The sequence below is a fragment of the Anas acuta genome, chromosome 1 (assembly GCF_963932015.1).
Source record: "Anas acuta chromosome 1, bAnaAcu1.1, whole genome shotgun sequence".
NCBI classification, from domain to species: domain Eukaryota; kingdom Metazoa; phylum Chordata; class Aves; order Anseriformes; family Anatidae; genus Anas; species Anas acuta.
Genome location: NC_088979.1, coordinates 27,596,307 through 27,623,017, shown reverse-complemented (window position 1 = coordinate 27,623,017; position 26,711 = coordinate 27,596,307). Strand labels below are relative to the sequence as shown.

At 39.7% G+C, this 26,711-nt stretch overlaps 2 protein-coding genes across 5 annotated transcripts; both read right to left on the bottom strand.

Annotated features, from left to right (window-relative positions):
- Positions 1-72: 72 nt before the first annotated feature.
- NEK3 (NIMA related kinase 3) lies at positions 73-12,954 on the bottom strand. Of its 3 annotated transcripts, none has more exons than XM_068673900.1 (16): positions 12,740-12,954; positions 12,036-12,266; positions 11,231-11,324; positions 10,895-10,992; positions 9,358-9,441; positions 8,628-8,695; positions 8,408-8,494; positions 7,758-7,812; positions 5,878-6,078; positions 5,484-5,553; positions 4,744-4,787; positions 3,744-3,846; positions 3,199-3,345; positions 1,969-2,103; positions 1,192-1,324; positions 73-261 (listed from the first exon to the last, which is right to left on the bottom strand). In XM_068673900.1, exons 2-16 carry the CDS (start codon positions 12,150-12,152, stop codon positions 195-197), a joined length of 1,503 nt encoding a protein of 500 aa, XP_068530001.1. In that variant the 5' UTR covers positions 12,153-12,266; positions 12,740-12,954; the 3' UTR covers positions 73-194. The 3 variants fall into 3 exon arrangements, with proteins under 3 accessions (XP_068530001.1, XP_068529990.1, XP_068530006.1); XM_068673889.1 differs by having other exon boundaries at positions 12,665-12,804; XM_068673905.1 differs by having other exon boundaries at positions 3,199-3,342; positions 12,665-12,804.
- Positions 12,955-14,720: 1,766 nt separating this feature from the next.
- On the bottom strand, positions 14,721-26,702 carry CKAP2 (cytoskeleton associated protein 2). Of its 2 annotated transcripts, none has more exons than XM_068673835.1 (9): positions 26,550-26,702; positions 24,269-24,356; positions 22,530-22,605; positions 20,057-20,784; positions 18,801-18,990; positions 18,050-18,217; positions 17,371-17,443; positions 16,453-16,882; positions 14,721-15,647 (listed from the first exon to the last, which is right to left on the bottom strand). In XM_068673835.1, exons 1-9 carry the CDS (start codon positions 26,596-26,598, stop codon positions 15,410-15,412), a joined length of 2,040 nt encoding a protein of 679 aa, XP_068529936.1. In that variant the 5' UTR covers positions 26,599-26,702; the 3' UTR covers positions 14,721-15,409. The 2 variants fall into 2 exon arrangements, with proteins under 2 accessions (XP_068529936.1, XP_068529945.1); XM_068673844.1 differs by having other exon boundaries at positions 22,530-22,602.
- Between the last annotated feature and the right edge of the window lie 9 nt (positions 26,703-26,711).

Genomic DNA, 26,711 nt, shown 5'->3' with positions numbered 1-26,711 from the left:
GTGTTCTAGCTAGAAAGGTTATTTATTATTCATCCCTCCCCTTAGTTTGCCATACAGAAAACCTGCACACAGTTTTTTTTGACTAAGAACATTTTATTAATAACTACAACTATTATCAACAAATACAACTTTGATTATACATATTGGTAAGCCTAACTTTCATTATTGTAGAAAAATTTCCAAATATAAGTTTTTCAGTCACTGTGTTTCAATACCATTTCCAGTTCCGACACCCAGTCTGGGTCATCTTCCTCAAAGTCCCTAAAAACAGATTTCAAAAAGTTATTTTGCAAAATAATCCAACTTCATAAATATATATTTATTTAAATTACACTATAACTAGGAGAAATACTGTTGAAAATCTCAGTGGAAGAGACTTATTTCCTGCACTACTGCAGTTAAGGAGCCAGTAGGGGTTCCCTTTTGAATTTACCCAAGTAAGTTTTTACCAGGAGCAAAGAATCATACACCAAGAAACTATGTATGCATTGATATTAATGGCTTGCAGTTGAACTGCAGTAACAGGTACTTAAGCAGTTCATGTCCCAGTGCCACCAAAATAAACAATGACATAGACTAAGGTTTTGAGACCTTAATTCCCACCCCCCAAAGATACACACATCTGTAAAATACAGCATTTCTGTTCAGAACATGTTGACATACTTTGCTTTTTCAAAAGCAGGAAAAATAGGTCACATAAGCAGAACATACAAGTTGAAAAGTCTATACAAATATGTCTTCAGTAAGTAGGTTCAAAAGTGATTTTATTGCACTGTGCATGAAAGAGTAGAAAAGTTAATACACAGATACAGCAAACATACCACTAGTGAGTGGTTTTGCTGTTGCTTATCTGATTTCAAGGTCAGAGTACAAAGATGTTTCATGCAAGAAGGGTTTGAGCATCACTGTGGATCTAATTTCATCTCATACTTTAATTTTCGCAAAGTCACCAGCAAAAATAATCTGCTAATAACAAGCAACCTGTTTAATCTCAACATCATCAATAACTGTAAATGTAGCAAAGAAAGTATTTAAGATATTAAAATTTAGTAACATTTGATATCATTATTTAACAGAGAGATGAATTGCGAAAAATACCACCTTTTTTCAAGTTTGTTTTTTGTTTTTTTTTGAAAACTCACTTTAAGGAACCAAAGAAAAGAAAAGTTAAAGGATGTTATTTGGACATACGTGTCATCTTCATCAGATCTAGGCTCAAGTCTCTCAGGATCTATGACATCTTCATGTTCCCCATCTACTTTATCAAATGCTTCTGATGCTTCAGTTTCATCAGCAAGTGGACCTCTTAATGTATTTTCAGAAGCTTTGAAATGATAAAAATGAGTGTCACCAAAATCCTTAATTTTAGAAAAATAAAATTAGACACATAAATACATGTCTTTCAAATTTGTCTCCAGTTTTTTGCAAATTCCAGTACAAGCTATTGTCTAACTGGGGAGATAACTAATAACAAAACTGAAGTGGACACCAAATATTTATGACTGCAGCTATGCATATCTACAGACTACAATTACCTTTTGCCATGCCATCTTACCATCCTGTCTTCAAAATAGAGCAGTATTGATTCAGTGATGGTGGATTACCTGATGGGGTTACAGCCCCATTATTGCACCTCCCTAACACATACACTGTGCCAGTTAGCAGGATGGAGACTGTATGACTCTGCTGTTTCTGCTGTACGTGACAAACTCATTCAGTCTTCAAGCCGTTAGTAAAAGTCCTTCATAAAGAGATGTACAAAGACTGGAGATGTACAATCACTCAGGAATTCTTGGTTTGGATTTCCCTTTTTTTTTTTCCCCAAGTCCACTTTTCATTCCATAAACAAACAAACAAACAACAGTCTGTTGTGACATGAACACACAATCTCCATGCACAGGGCCTATATATCTTAGAAAAATAAGTCTCTATTGATAAACATATTTACAAAACCGTTTGGGCATTTACCTGCTTTATAAATTGTGTATGTTTTAAATGCTAAGCTGATTTCTGCGTTACTGAGAAAGTTCATCAGGGTGTGAGGTGTTTCCTTGTTCCACTGTTTACGTGGCTTATGTTCACTGTAGTTTATAACAGAGCCATCTAGGTATAAAATCATTAATAAATACTTCTTAGACGAAATTGCATTAGCAGCATGGATTACAAAGAGCACATTTAAGAAAAAGAAAAAAAAGGAAGAAAGGAAGAAAAGTTGCAGTCTGTTAGCACCACTGGCCTCTTCTAACATACTTCATTTGACATCTAGAGCAAAGAAAATTACAGAATGTAACATTGCAACTTCTGTTCTGAGGGAGCCAGCAGAAACCAAGACCTCACGTGAGGAGCCAGAGTCTCTGCAAGCTTATTTGGTAGCTCTATAATGCTCACAAAAAGGAGCCTGTGTCCATTTTTGCGCCTTTTAATAGCAGAATATCTAAATACATGCATTTTTCTGTCTTTTTTCGCTGCCCTGGATATTATCAGCATGTAACACTTGCATCTAAAATCTTATCTGATTACTCAAATCTGTATGACTTATTTCACTAGCATGTATGTATACACATTTACTTAGAATACATCTCCAAAATCAAATGAAATTTTTGTAACAATCTAATATGGTAGGGGTCAGTTTAAAATTGAGACATTTGTCAGAGGAAATCCCATATTAAATGTTCCTGTTAAAAGCTGTTAGTACAGAAGAAGGACAAATCTCTGCCTCACATCTGAGGTACATCATTAGTTGTTCTTGTCATTGGCATTATCTGTACATTAAGTGACTACAGAAGTAGAGGCAGAGATGTTACGTGCTCCCAACAGAGTGCTGTATTTGAAAGACCAACAGCTGCATTCTGCATCAAATTAATTTTGCAAGGTATCTTCAGCATTACCCCCAACAAATGGCATGTAAAGAGGAGGGTTGGTAGCATAACTTTTTAGTCATGATTACAGTTTTAGGGTTGCTAACGTTATCTCTGGCTTTGCAGCCCTCCTGTCACCCAAGACCACTAAGAAATTGTTAGTGTCAAATGTATCTTCATCACAGTGGACTTCTGGAGTGTTGGTTAGTAGACTTATTTTAAAAATATTTTTACATCATTTTAAATATTATCTGTAATTCTTTGGCTTTTAAAATTTGTGAAGAAGTACTGATACTACTTAAATTAAAAATGCATAAAAACACATTTAATTAAATCTTACTTTTAACATCTTCAGATGTAAAACTGGCAGAAAGCAAGGAAGCATTTTCCAGGACATCTACTACAGTATTAAATGACCTCTTTTCCCATTTTCTCCTTTGGGGATGGGGCGGATCAGTAATTCCTGGGAGGACTTCAGAAGTTTCTGCTGTAATTGCAACAACAAGATGATAACTAGCATCTAACTTGTTTTTCACTGTCTGTTCAAACTAACAGTACAGCACTTCATGTTTGATTCTATGGGTATAAGTCAGAATCCCTTTTATTAAATTCAGTAAAAATGGTGTAGAATAACCCCATGCATTTACTCCATACCAAATGTTTTCAAACAATATGTTTTAAAATAGTTTGGCCAAGATTAATACTATTTTTAAATCTCAGATGAGCGTTAGGAGACAATATATTAATTCCAGACGTAGCAGGCAGTGGCATGGTTTTATACAGACGCAGGCTTGTATGCTTTACCTGTTTAAATGGCTGGATCAATGACATTTAAATGTCACTACATAGAGCGACATTCATAAGCCTTAAAACAGTAAGACTTACCCTCTGCATCAGTTTTCCTTTGCTCCTTTGTGCATTTATTCAAATCCTTAGAAGTATTTTCACTTTTTAAGTTGCTATGCTTGCTGCTTTCATTTTTACTTTGCTTTAAAAGAATAAGGAGCTACATTAATCTTTATCGTCCAGAAAAACAAAGCAGTACTATTGGCATGGCATTAATTATTTTAGTTTTGCTACAAGAGAGCTGGCCTAAGGATCTGAAAAATAAACTGCTGACGCCATGAAGGCAATGGCAAGTGTTACTGCACTACATCTATTATTACACTACATTTCATGTTGTGTCTCTTTCTTGACACACAATCTGTTTTTGAAGCTAAGCACAAATGTAGTGATGTTTTTTTCTAAACATTTGAAAATAGTAGCAGAATCAAGATAAATGAGTCATACTCCAAGAGAAAACAAGATGCACCCAAATATTAAGATTCTCAGATTGACAAGTCCATTAAAAGAAAAAAATAACAGCCCTCCTGGCAACATATTTTGAAAAATATACTCAATTTGGCTGGGACAGGCTGTGCTACAATCTATCCAGAAGTGATTTCTTGGTCACCTGTGACTTACTTCCATTCACCTGGAATCTCACATGGGCACTAAAATCTAAGAATTGTGAGAATTATGTCCAGACTGGACTGTTTCTACAGCAGCCTGTTCAAAATGTGTCCCAAAAGCAAAGAAAATACACTATTTTATGCAGTATCCCAAAATTTACAAAAACAAGAGAGGTGTTTTTATTTATTTATTTTTGACAGGCCTATAATGAAATCCTCTTTGGAACTCAGCTAAAGGTGGAAAACATCAAAATGTTACAAAGGTGTGAAATTGAAACTGCAGCGGAACTTTGCAATTTGAGTGCAGATGACAGCTGACATACTAGATGGTTTGGTTTAGCCTACCAAGTTTTCAAAATGCTTTTTATTTTCTATAATACAGAACATTTTAAACTGCTAAAATGTAAATTTTATTTTTATATCTGCATACTCACCTTACTTTCTTTCTTATTTGAGCTTCCACCAGCCGCAACACTACCTGACACATTAAGGGACAGATACAAGAGTTAGTACATTTGGCAAACATCTGTGGTAAAGTGATGTTGGAGAAGTACGGCATCATTACCACTGAACCAGGTGATGAAAATTATGTGAAAGCTTCTTCACGCTCATATCAATGTATCTCATTCTCAACAGGGAGTCCCTGTACTATTCATTTCCTCTGAACCTTCCTGCAGTAAAATAGTACTGCAAACATGTAGTTGTAACAATTTTGGGTGTAGTTAAATTTATGCAGAAGAAAAAATCCCAAATCCTCTATAAAAAATAAATGGTAAGAAAAATAACTTGTTTCACTGTATTCTGGGAAAGAAAGCTCTGTCATTTAAAATAGATGGAATAACTAAAAGTTTTTCTCATTTGAAAATTGGAAAGTTTTAAGTTTTAGAGTTCTGCTAGAATTAAAATGTTTGTACTGCAGCTCTGCACTGTATTTCTGGTGGAGGGAAGCTAATGATGTAGAGCACTCAGCTATGCCCCGTTAAAAGCCTTCTAATATGAAGCCTCATGTTGGAATGCAACATACACCCTTCGAGCATTTTCCATACAAGTTCAAGAATGTTACATTTTGAAATAATTAAAATTTGATTGCAGCGTATAATGTTAATGTTTTATAGTTGTAATTAAGATCTTACAATTCCTAGGCGTTTTATCAAGAAAAAGGTTGCTGACTTACCTTGTGGTCTCAGTGCCGTGCCTTCATGCTTCCTGGTTTCCTTTAATGTCTGCTTGAATTCATCTGCCACCTGGAATGGGTATGTAAAGACACCAGTACAGGACCATTTTAATCTTTCTCTAGTTATTGTATATGTTATTTGTTAAAAATGGACTTACTATACAACAGAATTGTGACAGCAAACAGTGTCTAATTTCAGCAGCATCAGGTCAATACTCAACTTTTCTTTTTAAAGCAAACCTTTCCTACAAATGTATTTACAGCTTTTAGCATAGGACCTACACAATAGAACATTTTTGTTATATATACACTACCAAATTACAAAATAAATCGATTTAGTATCTAAAAACGTAGATACTACTGTTCAAATCCAGAGACAAACATTATACCATACCTCAGGAGGCAAACAGTTTTTGATAAATTTGGCCAAGCAACTCCTTTTAAGAATCGTACTGGCTGATGGACGATCTTTGGGATTTCTCTTAAACATCTGTTTTATTAAATATTGAAGTTCATAGGAATAGTGGCATGGTAGTGGATTGTAGGATCCTCTGCAGATCTTTAGGATGAGGTGTTTCCAGCTTTTTGCTTGAAACTGCGTTAAAAATAAATGAACATTAGAGCACGGAGCTTAAGAATAAGGTGAGAAGAAACCGATGAAATTTCAGACCATCTTTAATATTTATGATACAAAAACATGTAGTATGCATCTACGTAGGCTCTCTATAACCACACCGATTTAGATCCCAATTTAAGAATTTCAGGCCTGTAATTCAGAGATGTGGAACAATGACCCTGTGTGAACACATCAGTAACTCCTTCACATTTTTGAATGAAAAAATCTGGCTTTAGTTAAAACTTCATATGCAAACTGTGATTACAATATTTTTTGCTAATAAGCTGTACAACTGGTAAGAAGGAAGGGTTTACTACTACTCTTGCCAATCTGTATGAGACAGCTTAGGTTATTACTTTTCCCAGCTGTTACCAGTCTTTAGCCAGGAGTTACTGCTATCAGGCACAAGTCACTGGACAACTGCAGTATCAGTGGGGACAGCTAAAACCACAGAGGGCAACAACCTGAGCTAAAACAGCTGAGAACTTCTCTCTCCATGCAGAAAGAGCGTTCTTATGGTAGACCCCACTGGCTCTGCAGCCGAGCATCCACGGTGTGCAGCAGCCTTTTACATCACCTCTGACAGGTTATGCAAGAACAGATAGGACCATCGCATAAAAACAGGTGCGTAACACTTCACTGCTGCCAAAAAGGAAAAGATGCTCCACTCCTTGATATCCCAGCTCTAAGCACTGCCTAAATAGCTGTCACACTGCCACAGACATACTCAGGGTACCACACGTCCATGCACATGTCCTTATTACTCAGTCACATGCAGTATGAACTCCTAAACTCTTGTCCTGCTAGCAGCTGCAGCTGTAGAAAATTGTTGGCTAACACACAGGATTTCAAGGTATAGTAGTAACTTGATGAAATTAAACTGCTGCTTACAAAAAAGTAAGACAAAGTAACATTAAATTAGGACAACCCCATTTTCTTGCCAAAACAACTTATCCTGATAAGGCCCCTCATCTTCACCATGTGTCTGTATATAGGAGCCAGAGGAAATTACCACATAGGAAGCATGGCATCAATGATGGAAACACAACTGTCCCAGAAATGACAGACCTCCAGAACCATATTTCCAGCTTCTCTCTGTCCCAGTACAACAGTGACTTGTTTGATTTGCCTGAATAAGCAACAGGTATATCAATCAATCACTGATGTGAAGCAGCAAACTGCTTACTACCTATTAATATTTTGCTATAGTTGCATACAATATATGCTTCTTAACAGAGATTTTCAGTGTCCTTGCCTCCATCTTCTGGGATCACCCACAAAATGCAATGCTTGTTCCAACGTCCCTACAGGTGTCTTGAACCAGTCCAGCACCCACTGGACTTAGTAAGCCCCAGATCACCTCACTGATAGTGAAGGAAACCAAACTAGCAAGAAAGAAAAAACATATTTTCTAAAAATTTAGGAGAATGATTGTTTCAACAAAGGGTTCAACAGGTCCATGAGCTGCTGAAATACAAAAGGCACGTAACAGAGAAGGGTTAAGAAGGGAGAGCAGTGCTTCCCTCTTCCATAAGCAGCAGCAACAAATACATCAGTCAAATATGTAATTGGCTGTGAACCCATCAAAGTACAATTAATTGCTATTTGAAGTTTTAGGAATTCCAACAGTGCTCTAATAGCAAGAAAGCCATACTTACTGGATGTGTAAGAGTGCACAGCTCGTACAGAATGCATCCCAGAGACCATATATCGCTGTAGGCACAGAGAAAGATGAGAGAAAGTTGGAGCCAATAATTGAAATTTAATAGCAAATAAAACAGCCCAGCAAAAGTGAAATTCACTATGTGTGCATAAGGGAATTAACTAAAATAAATGTAAATAATCATAAAAGCCAATACAACAATGTGCTTAGCCTCTCCAGTGGAAAGAATCTTGCTTATTTTAACCCACCCTAAAGTAAATAAGGGTGACTGCCATACAATTGTAACAGACTTCTCATTCCCAGAACGTCTCCTAAGCAATTTGTTTTGGTGATATTTATCTCTTTCTGTACTACGAAGCCTTTGTGCTACATGGCCCTAAACAACAGATGGCAGCCACGGGATCCTAATTCCGAGAGCTGGAATTCTGGCCCCTGCCAGTAAGCATTCTCCTGCTGGGAAACCATCGTGTTCTTCCACAGCAAGCAAGTAGTGCCACCCCCGCAAAAAAAAATCAAGTTACCCCTTGCTCAATTCAGTGCTTTATCCAGACGAAATACAGATCAGCTACATAGCCAGATTTAAATAACAATAAAAAAGATGTAAGTCAGTCAGGCATTATTTGTGACCCCCAAAAACATGAATACCTTTTGTTGTTGTATGGCATGCTTTCCCAGATTTCTGGAGGTACGTAATAAGGGGTTCCCACATACGTGCAAGCATATGCCCCTGGACTATTGAAATGACAAAGAAAAGTCACATTAAATGTAATGCCTTAAAACATTTTGTACTACTTATATATGATAAAACAAACAAACAAACAAACAAAACTTTACACCACAGAGATCAGTGGAGATATCCACATACTGTGCAAGAAGACGTGCAGATCCAAAATCCCCCAGTTTTACTTTTCCATTTTGGGTGAGGAAGACGTTCTGCGTTTCAACAGAAGAACAGTTTTACACACTTAGGTATCTATTTTTCTAGGAAATGTTTATGTAGTTCGCATACAAAGAAAAGGAGCAGATAATCATTTCTGATCTTTGATATTTCCTTTTACTTGCTTCACCTAGTACTCCTAGAAAAAAAAAAAGTTAAGAACTATGCTTTTTTTAAAGGCAAATGGAACAGTAATACAGGCCCAAAGCATTAGTAAAGAACGAGTCAGACCTTAGAAATGCCTTAATCTCACTGCTGTACTCAAAACCCTAAGGTCACAGTTTCTTCTGAATTTCTATCTTGTTGCTAGGAAATAGTAAGAAAAAAAAATAAAGGAAGGCAAGATATTTACGAAGTGTGTACTCCATACACATTTTTCATGCTCCTGTTAATGTTTTAAGTTACCTGCAGCCTACCACAAACAATTGGTGCTATCAGCAGTGTGGATATGAAGGGTATAGCTATACTTAGGTGATGTTTAAGGCCACAACGTTCCATCATTCCATACACCCAGCAATTTCATCTACTTAATATCCTTTAGTTCAAATGGAGAATATAGCACGTAGCAGTAACAGGAAATTATGACAGAGGGATTTGAACATTTGCATGCAGAGGAGCTTGTAAATGGCAAAAAAAAAAAAAAACTTGCACTCTTCACCTTGGATTTGATATCCCTGTGCAACACACGTTTATCGTGAATGTGTTTCACACCCAGGCACATCTGCACAAACCAGTGAAGGATCTGAAAAGAGTAATGGAGAGTTATAATGGTTCAATACTGTATGTAATGATTACTTCACTCATAGATTTAAAAAAAAAAAAAAAGGCATGTTCAGAACACCCAGGATTTAGAAGTAACTCCAGCACGATGTCCTCTGGTTACCACGGAAGACTGAATTCTTTAAGGTAAAGTGTTAATTTCACATGGCAGAAGGAATGCTTACTGCATCTTGAAAAATCTAATAATATATAACAATAACAAAGCTAGGGAGTCACTCTCTGATGGTCATTATCACAGAATGGTTTGGGTTGGAAGGGACCTTAAAGTCCACCCGGTCCCACCCCCCGGCCATGGGCAGGGACACCTCCCACCAGCCCAGGTTGCCCAAAGCCCCATCCAGCCTGGCCTTGAACACCTCCAGGGATGGGGCAGCCACAGCTTCTCTGGGCAGCCCGTGCCAGCGCCTCACTACCTTGAGTAAAGAATTTCAGAATTTCTTACTTTTATCTAATCTAAACCTACCCTCTTTAGTTTGAAACCATTCCTCCCTGTCCTACCACTACACCCCCTGACAAAGAGTCCCTCCCCACCTTTCCTGTAGCCCCCTTTAGGTACTGGAAGGCCACTGTAAGGTCTCCCCAGAGCCTTCTCTTCTCCAGGCTGAACAACCCCAACTCCCTCAGCCTGTCTTCAAAGGAGAGGCTCTCCAGCCCTTTGATCAGCCTCATGGCCCTCCTCTGAACCTGTTCTAATATGTCTAATTATAATCATGACAATTACAACTTCATAGCAAATAAGCAGATTAAAAGGTTTGCACTGAGATAATAGATTATTTCTAAAATGAAACGTATTATATTTAAATTTACAAAATAAAGTTCCTAGAGATACTCAGACAATCTAAGTATTACAGCAGGTGAGGATTCTGCTCTTTTCATTTGAACTGAGATGATGCTTCTAAACTACAGGAAGTCATTTCCAATCACTACGGTGTAACTTTGAACCTTCTGTGAAGTAACTTTATAGCTTCTCTGATAAAGGGAGTTAACGCATGCTGAATGCTTCAAACATTTAACTGCTACATATTTTATTTAGTCTCCTGGTTATTTTCATTTATCTCATCAGAGGGTCTTATTTGCTTCCAATTTGCAGTACCTCTTAATGGGCTCTAAATTCTGGCTGGTTTGTGTTAATTTTTTACTTGATTGCGTAAATTTATGCATTCAAACCTGTCTGTATTTTTAACAGTCTGTGCATTTCTCACATACAGACAGCAATTGTTTTCTTACTCCTTTTACAGTCCAGTACTTATCTTGTTCTGCTGGAAGTTATCAAGTAGTAATGTTTCTCTTCTATCTATAAGTACCTTGTTTCATTTAAGGTGTCTGTATATCTATGGCTTGTTTTATGTGACAGAGTGTGCTTCAGTTTACATGAAGAAGGATTCCTAGGTGCCTGTTTCAAAACTATTTCTTACCATGTCTTCAGGGAACAACTTTCCTCTTTGGTGCTTAATCTTTTCCATTAGATCGCCATCATCACAATATTCCATCACTATATACAGATGTCCATCAGCTAAATTTTAGGTAATTTTAGAATAATTAGTAATTTAATGAACAGGATAATTATATTATCTTTACTATAAAGCTCCAACTACATGCTATATAATTATGAATTACATGTATAATAAACATGTATTATAAACATGTGCTTTGTTTACAACATTTATGATAAACAAAAAAAAAAAACAAACCACTGATCCCCGAAGAGTACGCAACTTATAAATACAGATATTTTAAATTGTTTTATTTACCTTCAAATGATTCCTTATAGGCAACAATATTTGGGTGCTTCATTTTAGCCAAAAGAATAGCTTCCTTCCTAGAGTTCTCTACATCAGATGAAGACTGAAATGAAATGTACATTTATATAAAGGTTATTCTTGTAGATTTTCATATATATACACGATGGATCTCATTTCTTTTCAGAATCGTTCTTCAATTTACTTTTTTTCAGTTATTTTAAAAAGTCTTTTAGAAACTTGAAAACGCCATCATTTTTAACACAAGGGGTATTATTAATTAAAGATTTCTTCCTGGGTGTCTTCCTAGTTCAGTTAATGATTTCCTATTTTAACAGCACAGAACTGTGTAACAACTAAACAGCACACGCTGATTTTGGAACAGCTGACAGCTATACTGTGTGAACTCAGCATAAAACCAAGTGCCCAGGTATTAGCTTAGTTTCAGCCTCAATAAAGCCAGTGCCTCCCATTTTGTGATTTTTTTGGTTACCTAAATGCAAAGCGGGTAACCTGAGTAAGTGCTTTTCAACAACAACATAAAGCTAATTTCTTCATCAGGTATTACAGATGAAATCTAGATTCTAGTGAAGTTGATGGGAATCCAGTCAAATACATCAGGGGAACGAGCGTTTAATCCTATCATGCTTTCTGAAACAGAACAGATTTTAGTATTATTATACATGCCAAGTCAGACACAGGTGCAGCCCTGCTATACACCACACAGATGCCTAATAAACTGAACTCTCAGCAAAGGTATTGAGAGTTATGTTTGTTTTTAAAGTGGATGGGGAGGTGATGCGTGTGTAACACCTACCATAGGAAGTCTTATTTCCTTCATTGCATACTTCTGGTCAGTAATTTTGTGATGAACGAGGAGAGCTCTCCCGAAGGATCCCTCCCCTAATACTTTCAGCACTTCATATCCTTCCATTCTGTACAAACTTAGGTTCAACGCTTCTTTTCAAACATTCCCCTTCACAAGATTATCTTCTAAATTTTGTCACGAACTTGATCCATTTTTTTTGACATTTGTTGTTAATACAATCTGTGTGAGAAAAAAAATAAGGGCAGAGGATAAATGCGGTATATTGGTACCCACAACTGCTCAGCATTATCGTAATATGGTTCTCATCGCTGCTATCATGACTGATGAACGCTTCAGGAAATTCAATTCAAAGCAAATCTTTTTGTTCCCTGTGCTTCCACAGATAATGGCACACAAAACATACAGGCACAAGAATGGACACGATAAACTTCAGGCTTTCAGCGACGATTCTCACCCAAACCAGCAAGAAACTGGCTTGTGCAAGGCTGGTGGTGCACACATGCAAGGACCCCTACAACTAGCAGATGCACAGAGCGCGTGGTTCCCTTAAAATGTAGGTATTTTCAGCTTTACTACCTATGTTTCAAATATCACTTTGCATACATGGCAGCACTCACAGCTTCACGCCTTGATGAATCGTTTTCCAGAAGAGCATCTCAGGGCACCCTGAGGGTTCCCGGTGGTTTCAGTACCTGCGGTCACCGCTTCGCTGCTTGGGTGAGGGGGAACCTGAGCCCCCAGGGGACCCGAAGAGACCCTAGGGGACCCGAGGAGCCCCCAGGGGACCAGGCAGGGACGAGGCCGGTCCCTGCAGCAGGGTTGGGGCCAGGGCCGGGCGTGACGGGACGAGCGGCGAAATGGCCGCGGGCGGGCTCTGGGAGAGGCCCCGGCCCCGATCCCAGCCCCTGAGGCGGAGCCGCCCGGGCAAGGCGGGGCCCGGCCGCGGCGGAGGGTGGGGGGTCGGGGGCTGAGGTGTGGGGTTTTGGGGTCTGCTCTGTGGGGTGCTGGGGTCTGAGGTGTGGGGTGGGACCGGGGAGCTCCTCGGAGCAAGGCGGGGGGCTGAGACCTGAAGTCGGTTGAAAATGAGGTGCCCCAAACAGCACCGCCCCTCCCGCTGGTGCCTTCAGAGTCTCCTCGGAGTCTGTTGCATAAAAGCCAAAAGACTAAGAATGGAGGGAATAAATAAGTAAATAAAAAACTGGACACTGTCTGCTTCAGCAGCACACCCTGCCGTCACGAAGATCCTTCAGTGTGTGCTTGGATTTCCCTATGTGATCAGGAGAGGTCTCTGAAGAAAATGTAGTGCAACAACACACATCTAACAAGAACCCAGGCTTGGAATGAACAGAAGTGTCTTTTCTGCAAATAGAAGGCCCTACTGTAAAATACCGACCTTTTTTTAGGACTGAAGGCTAAATGTAAAACATTTCATGACATTTTGCTTTGACAGCTCACTTTCAAAAGTCAACTAAAATAATTTACTAAAATATAATTTACTCAAGTAATCTACCTGGACTTTTCCAAAGCATTTGATGCCATCCCACATGACAACCTTGTCCCTAATTTGGAGAGACGTGGATTTGACAGATGGACCACCTGGTGGGTAAGGAATGGGCTGGATGGTCACTCTGAGTTGTGGTCAACAGCTTGATGTCCAGGTGGAGGCCAGTGACAAGTGACATTCCTCAGGGGTCAGTACTGGGACCAGTACTGTGCTGGCAACATGGACAGTGGGATCGAGTGTGCCCTCAGCAAGTTTGCTGATGACACCAAGCTGAGTGGTGCAGCTGACACGTTGGAGGGAAGGGATGCCATCTGGAGGGACCTGGACAGACTTCAGAGGTGGGCCTGTGTGAACCTGATGAGGTTCAGCAAGGCCAAGTGCAGGGTGCTGCACCTGGGCAAGCACAAATACAGGCTGGGCAGAGAATGGATTGAGAGCAGTCCTGAGGAGAAGGACTTGGGGATCCTGGTGGATGAAAAGCTTGAAATGAGCCAGCAGCATGCACTTGCGGCCCAGAAAGCCAACAATATCCTAGGCTGCATGGAAAGAAGCACAACCATTAGGCCAAAGAAGATGATTGTCACCCTCTATTCTGCTCTCCTGAGACCCCACCTGGAGTACTGTGTTCAGCTCTAGGGCCCCCAACATAAGAACATGGACCAGAGGGTGACAAAGATGATCTGAGGGCTGGAGCACCTCACCTACAAAAACAGGAGTTCGGGTTACTCAGCCTGAAGAATAGAAGGCTCTGGGGAGACCTTGCAGCAGCCTGCCAGTACCTCAAGGCCTACAGGAAAGCCAGAGAGGGACTCTGTCAGGGAGCGTAGTGATAGGACAAGGAGGAATGGCTTTAAACTAAAAGAGGGGAGATTTAGACTAGATATAAGGAAAGGTTCTTTACTGTGAGGCTGATGAGGCACTGGAACAGGTTACCTAGAGACAATACGGATGTCCCTGGTTGTTCAAGGCCAGGTTTCAAGGGGCTTTGAACAACCTGATCTAGTGGGAGGTGTCCCTGCTGTGGGGTTGGAACTAGATGATTGTTAATGGCACTTCCACCCCAAACCATTCTCCAAGTCTATGATTCTAATTTTCAGAAATCCAGTCTCAGGACTGTAGACATGTTCCACAATTAGTTTCTAAACCAAAGCCCCAAAACAAAGAACAAATACAACTCAATTGATTAGTTTAATAAATCTACCATATTACAGACCAATGCAAACCAATATTATAACAGTCACGTAGTAATTAGTGTATCAGGCCCCATCTAAAGTAGATTAACTGATCGTGAATAATCCCTTTAGTTGATGGGATTATACTCAGTTTCATTGAAATACCCCGTAAAAATGGATACCGCAGTTCAAGCTAGTTGTACACCTTACTATCTGGTTTCAGTTTTCAAAACTAAATGCTGCTGTAGTAGATACTGCCCTACTGGAATTCCCAAGTTATTTTTGTTCCTTAAACTACAAGTTAGAATATGCAATTCTAAATATTTATTGGAATTGTAACAGGAAAACAGTTGATATTAACATTATATTACAGTCACTGAGATGTGATATGAAGAGTGTTAAATCTAATTCTTAATTCAGTAAATAACGTCAGTCATATTTAACATGATGACCCTGACGTTTGTAAGTACCAGAACAGACCAATATATTGCCTTAAGAGTTTGAAAGCACAGAAGAATACACATTTAGAAGTTTAGTGACTCAGTCAAATTTCATCCTAAGCCCTCCCCACAAGTTTTAGATACCACCTCTCTCGAAGCTGCTAAAAACACATAAAAATCCCACCCAAGATTCCTTAAAAGGGATCTAAAGGATCTCTCCCTCCCATGTAGTGTTGGTACTGATTTTTACTCTTCCACTTCAACGTTTTCTTCCTTCAGCTCATTGTTCTGGTTGTGGAGAAGTGCAGCGGCTTTGGGTTCCAGTTCTCCCAGTTGTTCAAACGAAGAGACGCATGAATCTTTATCCTTAGGAGTATCTAAGGACTTGGACATCTTCTCCCGAATGCGTAGGGAATATCGCAAAGGGGTCACGATTTTCAGGTCTTTAACGCTGGAGTCAGTTGCCTCATGGTGCATCTTCGCACTTAAGAAAATTAAAATGTTATTTAATACAGGCACACAATCATGCAAACTCATCTAGCAGAAACAGGTCATTACCCCTGTTTAACACTTCCATGTTCCCACAGACAAAGGAAACAGCAAACAAACCCTTTCCTATCCATGCAGTTAAAGCTGGACGTACAACTCTTTTCTTGGCAAAATATTTTAATCTGGTAAAACTCCTGAAGTTTCTAAAGGAAGATTCCCCCCACACACAGAGTTCCATCAGAAAACTACTCTTCCCCTTGTCAGGGACAGCAGACAGCTGCCAGGAGCCCAGCTTCAACACATTCCAAAACTGAGCACAACTTCCTGGAGCCTGTTATCTCAAATGGAACTTTGTAGAAAAGAAGAATTCAACTGTTATCTGTTTTGTCCTAGGATTACCATCCAGATTCTTGCATCAAGAGACAGTTAAGATAATTTTTACATGACAGTTGCATCTTGTTTACTTTCCCTGCACTTTTTGACATATAAACACATTCATATTTGAGAAAGGACAGAATAGAGGCACCAAATTTCTCTTTATGTAGCACAGTGTAGAACAAAGACATTTGATTACCCTGCATTGAGGCATTTCAAAGCCAAGCATTTCATTTGAATTCAAGGAAACCCACGAATTTATTTTAAAAGACTATATTTTTTGAAGGAACAAGAAGCAATCCTAAAAACTTAAGTTCTCAAGTTCTTTTAACTCACAGAAGCGATGCCTCCCTGTTTCAAAATGGCCAAACTTACTGTTGCCCCAGGTACTGCAAACTTTCCAGAGTTACCTTCTGTAATCTTACCTGTCCAGGTATGGTGTGGTAGGTGGATTGCATCTCATTATGTAAGTAGTGTCATTCTTCTTCTCAGGAGAATTAATTGCTTGGGCTAGCTCTTTCACCCCATCTTCATTCTGCTCTTCTGTTTCGTGTTTTCCTTTGTTTTTTGTACGTGCTTTCGCTTTGTGCTTCTTGTTCTTTTTTGGCAAGATCTCTCCTTCTGGTTTCAAGTCTATTTCTTCTTCTATTTCTTCTTTTTTGATCACTTCATCGCCAGTCTCTGCCTTCTTATCATCACTCTCTGCTTTCTGGTCATCAGAGTTGAGACTCTTGAAGGTCTCCTGAACCTGCTCAAGAGATGAATTGGGTTCCTCGCCGACCTCCTCTGCCTCTATCTGAGCTTCTATCTTGCTGACCTCCTCTGCTTCTGTCTGAGCTTCTATCACAGCACTCCCTGAAAATAAAATATGGAAGAAAGTACAGCTGTGAGTAGTTACAACTAAAGAGAAGGTAATATTTTTAGGGAGATCTCTGTATCCTTAAAGTTTTACAGAAGAATGAAAGTAACCAATGCTATGCCGTAGCAAGACTGAGCATCTGCTATTGAAACAGCTTGCACAAAGAAGCAACTGACTTTTAGCTCACAATATTTTATTTTATTTTTTAATTTAGTATTTGATACTCAGGCTAAAAAGGCTGCACAGTGTTGATTTGAGAGAGCTTAAGCAGGAAGTTTGAATATGAAAGCATCTCCACTACCCATCTTAACATGCCCACAGTCAAAAGGGATGATTTGAGACAATGTTGTTTTCATATTAAGTACAGAATGATCACAGAGAAGCTTCCATAAAAGAATCTGATATAGGCATAAATACTGTAAGCGGTTAATTTGTGTTGCCAGTCAAGCCAGGCATTTAGCTACAATAAAATACTGAAACTTACCATCCTCACACTTAATCAGGCTTTCAGTACTTTTCATAATATCTATTAGCATGCGTCGTAGTTCATCTTTAGGCTGGAAAAAGAAGTTTTATTTTAGAAAACAGTTCCAAAATTATTTACTATTTCAACTTATTTGGCTTAAGTTAAAGTGGTGCATCCTACACAATGTTCAAAATCCTGTAATGCTGTTCAAACATAACTCAGAACAAAAATGAATCTTGTATTTGCTTTCCTGCATGCTTTGGCAGGGGGGTTGGACCCAAGGATCTCTTGAGGTCCCTTCCAACCCCTACAATTCTGTGATTTTCTGTATTGGGTGCCCTAAAGCTGTATTTGATCCCCTGGTATCGTGCTGGTAATAAAGCAAAGGAACTAAGCTGATCAACAATGTAAAATTAAGTTCTGTTTGGGGTTTCTAGTAATACCAGAAGTCTCAATCCTTTGTTGCTTTAGGCAGAACATCATAAGATACTTTAACGATCCTAAACCTTTCTTCTTGAAAGCAGTTAAGATCTACAGTTACAGAGCAAACCAAATTCAAATCTGTGCATTCAGATGGGTCAGATGACTTCCTTATCATACAAGCATTTATTAAAATCAGCAGTACCTGTATTTTACATGCTCTATACTTTCACGCCTTTTTGTTTGTTAATCTCAGACTACATGACAAGTTGCTCACCATTGCTCCTGCCAAAATAGCCTCCTCATAGACAGCAACAAGCTTTTCAGGAGGGCCTGTCCGTTCAAGATGCATCCAGCAGATCCAGTATTTTGCAAGCTTTTTAGCCCCAGGAGTGCTCTGTATCAGATCTTGCAACATGGCACGGACTTTATCACCTTCACATCCCTAAAAGCGACATGACAGAAGAGAATCAAACACAGTGAACATCCCTAGGTCAAAACTGGATAAAACACAGTGCCTAAATAGTTGTGTTTTTTTTTCCAAGAGCGACCCTGAAAGTTGAAGATAACAAGCATTTACAAGACTGAACTATGAACTTGAGCACAACTGTCATTCAGCTATTCTTCTGGATGAGAACTATTTATACCATCCCTTTTACATCCAATGCTGACTAGTCCATAGATAGTTTCAGAACTGTTTTAAAAAGACTTTCAGAATCCAGACAAGTTTCTGCAAATGCAAACATGTTTCAGATGACTTACTTCATAGCTACTCTCATTACTTAATATCTCTTCTAATTTATTATTTTACCGTTATTGCCTCATCTCATTGGTAGTTCAATGAGTTAGTGAAGTTGAGCAACAACTGTTTGTTGTTTTTTTCATTTGTCAGCAAAAACTATGATCTTGCTTAATTTGGGGAGCAATTAACCCCCCGCATCTGATTCACAGGTCCATCATCCCGTCCATAGGATTTTCATGCTGCAGGGGCCTATGCAAATAGAATTTGTAGGCAAGAGATTGAACACCTGCTCAGATAACTGCAGACATTCCGCAAGAGTCTTGTTGACTTTTTCACTGTGTAACGTGTGATCTAAGGAACTGCCAGCAGAAGAAAATTCCTGTTCTTCACTCTTAAGCCGGGTTTCCAGAACCACGGATATAGGTGGCCTCTTCATCACTTTTCCTCTGGATGCCCTCCATTCAGCCAGGCGAATTCTGCATTTAAGAACATTGTTAGTGATAGTGAAACAGAAATTAGATTTTTGCATTAACTGACATTAATTGGGTAGTCACACAAAGACATACTTTGTGGGGAGTATCCAGGTGGTCCTCTAATCCTCCCTCTTTAATCCTATGAGGCATCCTAAGAGGCATATTGTTGCCATTTAGGTCTGCACAGAAATTTCAGAACCATGCACATCACCCCGCCTACTTCAGGTACTTGACCAGTCAGGATTCTTTCATCTCTCCCTTTTCAGCAGCAACAAGAGTCTCTGGCTATAGACCCTGATTTTTAGAGGGTAAAAACCACCCCTGATTCATTGGTCTGTCGCCTCTCTTCTGTAATCTCCATCACCCAGTTCAGAGCAGAAAAACTAGAACAAGACTCTCTCTAAAGACACAAAGCATTGAGACCAGCATAAGATGACCCTGTCACACAGCCTATAAAACCTGAAAATTGTGCATAAGTGTAATTCAGTTCATAGAAGTTTCATTTCAACCTCATCACCCTACGATCAGAGGCTTTTGGTAAATGCAACTATTTCCAAGGAGCTCTACGAAGGACACCGAATAACTTCTAAATTTAGGACTCTTTATCATCTAGGCAGCATTCACCAAGCTGAAAAATATTTCATTAGAAAGTGCTCTCCTTGAGTTCACAGCCACTCTCACTTCTATATACATCTTGCAGCATTTTTTATTTTTAAAAGCACTGCTGTGCATGGGCAATTAATTTACAGAAGCATCCATCATGCTCAAGATTGTCAGAACAGTTTGCCTAAAAACCAGAGTGCAAATATAGAACTTTCTAACTGCATAGATACAAGCCGTAAGCCTGGAGAGCTGCTGCAATTAGTCTGAATCCTAATTTCACACTATTAAGTCTACAGTTCTAGTCTGCTACCTTTCAGCATCAAGTTCAAACACTCAGTTCTTAATTTTCAGTGCATCTACAGCAAGAAGCAATTTATTTATTTCTTCACTGAAAATTAGTAAGTTCTTGGAAAGCAGGTGTGAGCACCTCACGAGATCAAGCTGTAACAGTGACTAATCTGGTTACCTTCTCTCTTCTGCTGACTCTTTCAGCAAAACAGATTTCCTGTTGCCATTAATTTTAGAATCCTGTCCTGTCTTCATGCCAGGAAGAATTGAAACTGCTTTTGCTGGGGCTTCTGGTTTTGCATCTTCACAGCAATCCACAGGTTTCTTCACTCCTCCTACTCCACGGTCAGAACTGTTAGAAGCAGCCTTCAGTGGCTGTGGTCCCCTTCCAATTGTTTTTTGGGTCGTTCCTTTCTTTGGTACTACACCGTTAGGTTTCACAGAATTAGAATAATTTGTGACTTTGATAGTCTTCAGAACTACATTGCAGTTGCTTGTGGACAAAGCTTTCACTGCTGGCTTGGTGGTAGAAGTAACAATCTTCTTGTCTGGCAAAGAACTCTTTTCCCCTTCACTTTTTGGTGCTTTTCGGAAGGAGTTTATCTTGGATTGGATAACTTTGCCACGATACGTACCAAGCACCGGTTTCTTTGTTAGGCTGACATTTGAATTCTGCTTTTCTGCAATCAGCTGCTTCTCTTTTATGCTTTTTATATACAAGAAGGACTTGGTAAGTGTTACGTGCTGTGATTTTATTTCAGTGACTTTATCCTTGGAAGTAAGATCTTCACCATTATAGCTTGTCCCGGATGCCAGTGTTATCACAGAAGATTTTAAAACAACATTTTCTTCTGAAGTTGTACTTGATTGGTCCCATGAAAGTTTATTAGCATTCTCTTTATCCTCCTGAAGTGAAAAGCACATCCATAGAGATGTTAGATGCATGCTCATGCTGCATGTTATTTATGTTTCTAAGAGACTTTCACTTGCTTACAGGAATAGAGTATTTAGCAGTAAATGTCAATGTAAAGGAGGCAGTATTTATACAATTAGTGTATACATGCACACCAAAGTAGAACATTTGTCAACTATTATTCCAGAATTCACAACCCAAAATCAAATAAGGATTCTTTTAAAGTCTGCTTGGGAGTAAGGGGGCCCAACCAAAGGGCTAAGCTCTTCTTACAGAAAGAGAATTCCTTTAAAGTAACTGTCAGCTTTTAACTGCCAAAACTGCCTTCCAAGAGAGTGATAAGCTACGAATGAATATCTCAGTTTGAATAACACAGCACCATTCCTCCCCTTAGCATGGATAGCTGACTGACACCAAGTAGTGAGTAAAACCTTTAATTAGGTCATTAGGACATGCTACCAAAGGAGGGAGAATTTGTCACATTGAGATGTAGGATGCTGGGGATAAAAATGGACGCTTGAGTTTTATACCTCATGACCTCTAGCAGGGGAGAATGTGAAATGGGATCTGGTCTCTTCCTCCAAAGAAATTACTCTACAGCAACTAATACAGCATTGTCCAAAGGGAAGCTTATGGCATAGTGAAAGATTCAAAAGCAAGGGAAAAAAAAAAACAAACACAAACAACATGAATAGCACACAGAAGTCTACAGAAGCTGTTATTCTTTAATGAAATATCCTTGACTGTAAGAACTGTTCTGCATCTCATTCTCTGATCAGTCATTCAGGATTAGAAGTTGGAACTTGGCCAGGCCAGTAACTAGCTCTCAAATACAAGTGCTGCTATTTATTTATTTTATACTACATGAAATCCCTGTAATTTCAGTCATGTTTAAAAATCACAACACATTAAAATGGACCAAAATACCCCTCTTCAAGAAATTTCTAAAAAACATTCACACTTTGGAAAGTGCTCACATTTGAAATTTTTTCCAACACTCAGTTTTGAGATTTTAAGCTTTTTGCTTTTCTCTTCAAATAATGGTAGGTTTCTCAAGTCTTTCAGATGCCAAACTGAAAACAATCTAACACGAATACTGGCTTTGTGTTGAGTTTCATTTTGCCCTTCTCATGATAACAGGTCTGGAGAGGAATCTGCTATTTCTAGCAGCACAACCACATACACCTTAATTCTGGAAAACTTAAAATGATATCTAATGACATCATTAATATCAATATCTTAAACAAAATGATATCTAATGTGCACTCACATTAGATATTCAGCATCTACTTCCGACTGCATTAAATTTGCCAGCATTACAACTGACAAACCACATGTTTAACAGTATTTTGTTTTTTGTTTGTTTTTAAAGTAACCAAGCATACTATATGAATCATCTGCTGGCAGAAGATTTTGCTCAGATTTTACATAACATCCCTGAAGGCTGAAAATGTATATGAAAAATTCCAAGAGTCCCAAGAAAAGGTGACAAAATTGAATCATTACTGGCAATAATCCCTCCTCTGGTCAGGTACAAACTGAATACCAGTACTATCCACTACATGCAGCCCCACGGCAGCTCTCTAAAAGGCAAATATTAAACTGTCACTGAATAAAGGCTTAACTAAAGGCACCTCTGCACATGCAGAATTCTCATGCCCTGGAAGTCAGGTATCTTAAATGTGGTTTAAGTGAGTGGAATGTTGCAGCCATCAGTATTTGAGTATCAAAGACTTACCATTTCTGGCTTTGGAGATGCTGACAGGTTTTTGTCTTGCAGTTTATTGCTGACCGCTCGCCTAGTTCCGCTACTGCTTAAAAAACAAAAAATAAAACTTAAACCATCCTGCAGTGTAACAGAAGAATGTGTTTTTTAAGTAAGTTCGTGTGGTCTAGAAGGCAGTCTACAGGCAAAGCATTTCTGTTCAGAACGTGCTCGTCCCTCAGAAAAGACAAATGCTAAGTGAGCACCGGTCATGGCTCAGATTACAAAACATCCCCTTGTGCACCACAGAGAGCTGGCTAACAGAGGCAGGGAAGAAAAGATAACAGACCACATTTACTGCAGGTGCCATTCACATGTTTATGGATGAGCACCAATCTGTGTGGCATGATGCATCTGCTACAGAAGGTCAAATTCCCTGCTGCAGTTGAAGTGGAGGGAGGAACAGCTGCCTGCAGATGGAAGCTGAAGCTCAGCTACTGCAATTAAGAGGCCAGGCCATTTGAGTTGAGTCTGAATAAAGATACGTCAACATAGATGGCCAGTCTACACTGTGGAACAGTAACAGCCTCAAGAAAGGGAAATAAGTGCAAAATAAAAGCATTAGTCATAGTCACAAGCACGATGGCTCTGAACAATGAGTTAACTGAAAGCTATGAAAAACCCTGGAGCTTCATAGCTAGAGAAGAAACGGAAAGCAAGGAAAAGTAGTAAAGTAGATCAAACTACACCAAAATTACTGGCACAATTAAAGTAGTCAGCACTGGTTTTCTAAAGCAAGACAGTTTTTTACAATATTAAAACCCTTGCCTTTTCCAGCTACATGGAGCAGGTATTTGACAGATGATATTTATCCTTGCCATTTATGTGTATTTTATATTCAAAGGTTAGTTATATCATATTATATAATACTATCAAGAAGTTCTGTGTGCTGTTGAACACCATGGGACCTTAACACTTCAAGCACACAAAATGGTGAACAACACTTTCCATTTAGAGAGGAATACATTTTGAAATTAAATTTACCACTTGCAAAAATATTGATGTGACAGAGCTACACCATAAAGTACTGTTGGAGCTAGAATTCTCTGTACTTCACAACACTGTCTTCTCTAAAGAAGCTTTTCTTTCTTATTGGGAGGTCTTATAACAAATGTCCCAGCTTCAGTAAACAAGATTAAATATAATAACAATATAACAAGTCAATAACAAGTTAAGAAGTGCTAATTCCGGATGATAGGTGTCTGCATTCTGTGTATAGAAAGTTGTGCCTGTCTACCGGCCAACACGCAGCCTGGGTTCTATTACAACAATATTTTCTGCTAAGAGCAAATGTAAAGTAGTAGCTACAAAATATACTGAAACTAGATCAACTGGTTTGTGAACACATGCAGCATAACCTGAGTAGAAAAAGAGAAAAAAGGTGTTTGTAGAAGGTAGGTTGTAGAGGAAAATAGTAAATTGGCATCTGAAATAAGACATCTGCCATGCAGGTGTCCTGTTCTGTCTTAGTCTCCAGTGGAGCAAGTGACACACTTCCCAGGTTGCATCTATTAGGACAATGCATTTGTTTAACAAAACCTGTCAGCACTTGCTGCCAATAAAAGGACTTTCAGCAATCCAGGTGTTCACCAGTATTGTTACATGGTCTCACCTTTTGATTGAGTTTTGTTGTAAGAACTGCTGCTCACACCTTTCCCACCAACCATGCCACCTCCTAAAGGAACAGAAGCTACAGCCAACAGTAACAGTACCTGATCGATGCCTTGTTTTCTTGAATGGGCACGCCAGAAAAAGACTTTTTTCTTGACAGATATTCTTCAACTTTTTGTCTTCTCTGTTCTAGTGGGTTTAAAAAGAAATCGTATTACATTCTAGTACATTTTCATCTACAGTGGTAATGCCTCTTTGAAAACTGGAAGAGTTACAAAAATGTGTAGTTAAGAAAGTATCAAAATATTATAAAAACAAACACTGTGGATTAAAGAAGTCTTTGGTTTAATACTCACGTTATGATGTCTCAAACATTCTCTCATTTCTTGAGAAAGGCTATCTTCAAGAGGCAATGGAATTTAATTTCAAAGCTATACAGAATGACTGTTTTGCTGCATTAGCTACTAAGCTAAAAGAAACCTGATTTTTGTGATGGGAAAACAAGAGGCCTTTTCATTTTTTCGGGATGCTTGTCCATACCACACCACTCACACACCTGCTGCTGGTTCAGCATGCCCACTTTTCACAATAATAAGTTAACAGATGTGAAAGACGCACACATGAACCCATCTGACCACCTGTAAAATCACTTCTCTTACAGACCAAGAATGGGAGTTAATTACAGCGTAAAATGATCTTGAAAAGGCCTTAAGCCAGCCCCCACTGTCTTAATGCAGAAAGTCATCCCAGAACAAGATGCTATTTCCCGTCTTCTTGCTGGTTGACTACAGAGCAGACTGTCAGCCCTTCACAGGTCTACATCGCTGATCTGTAAATTTTAGAGCCCCTATCTCCACACATGACCTTGGCTTGCTGGAAGCAGCTGGAATAGGATGATCCTGCCCAAAGCAGAACAGAAGCACCCACACTGTCAGTCTGGATGTTTCATACTTCAGAAATCTCCATCAACATGTTCCCTCAGCACTGTGACATTTCTGTGTTACTGAAGTTCAGACAGTAAAAACTGTTAAAATATTGTCTTTGAGACCCCAATGTTAACCCTGTAAGGCAAGAAAAGAATTAAGCACTCAGTTGAGCACTCTGGGGTTTCAAAATAATAATAAAAAATTGTCATCCCACAGAACGTGGTAATTGTCCTCAGAGCCTCCTCCTAGCATGGGAGAGCTGAAAAGGGCAAGTTTTCTCATGCCCTGACACACCAAAGCCTGAAACACACAGCAAGCAGAACAGACTGAGACCTAGGTGTCTAAGTTAGGAAGAAGGAAAGGAGCTTGCAGAGGCAAGTCCTGCAGAGATGTCTCTGTCAAGAATGTCTGTAGACATGCGTGAAGGCTGCCACTGCCACAGCAAGCATTCTGCTTCTTAATTTCAGGTTAATTTCAGATGGAGAGCAATGTACTATTTGTAACTGAGCATTTGCATTAGGATTCAGCTTCTGTTTGCCTCATAATAAGCCTAAAGCCGTTTCCATTGCTTTTACCGTTTAAAAGAATATTTAAGATGAATTAAAGCCTGCAGCCTTTTTTCAAGAAGTGTTCTTCTGTTAATGCCCTGCATTAAAGAACAGAACAGAAAAATACAAACCAGCAAGTAATTTGAACAAATACTTAAAAGACTGTTTACATGCTTAGTGCAGTGGGATGTGCAAGGTGCCCCTCCTGGAGCTCAGGCTGTGCTTTTGCAAAGTGAATTGTGCCTGGACATGACGTACACCTCCCTCAGGAAGAGGCACTGATTCTAGCGTGCCACCTACCTCCTCCATCGACCACAGGGAGAGCCACAGAACCACCTAGGCTGGAAGAGACCTCCAGGATCACCGAACCCAGCCTCTAACCTAACACTAACAGTCCTCCACTAAACCATATCCCTAAGCTCTACATCTAAACGTCTTTTAAAGACCTCCAGGGATGGTGACTCCACCACTTCCCTGGGCAGCCCATTCCAATACCTCACAACCGTTTAGGTAAAGAAGTTCTTGCTAACATCCAACCTAAACCTCCCCTGGCACAGCTTTAGCCCATTCCCCTTTATCCTGTCACCAGGTACGTGGGAGAACAGACCAATCCCCACCTCACTACAGCCTCCTTTAAGGTATCTGTAGAGAGCAATAAGGCCACCCCGAGCCTCCTCTTCTCCAGGCAGAACAACACCAAAACCTTACACATATTTCCCTGACAGGGCAAGAAGCTGCCGTGAGGAACCACCACCGCCTGGGCACCGCTAAGCAGCCCTCACACCTCCACCTCCCCGCGAGGAGAAACACCCCGAGCCCCACAAGAAACAAAATAAAAAAACAGAGCACCCCAGGCACATAGAGGAAGGAATCGACCCCTGAGAGCTGCACTTCTCCCTCAGCCTTACCTCGGAAGGCGGGCTCTGCCCTGCGGCTGGGGGGAAGCCGTGCCGCCATGGCCGCCGCGCCGTTTGAACCGCCCGCCGCGGGGCTTGAACGCGCCAATGGCCGCCCGCCCCTCCCGCCGCCGCCCTAAGATGGCGGCCGCCGCCCAAGCCGCCGCCAGGGGG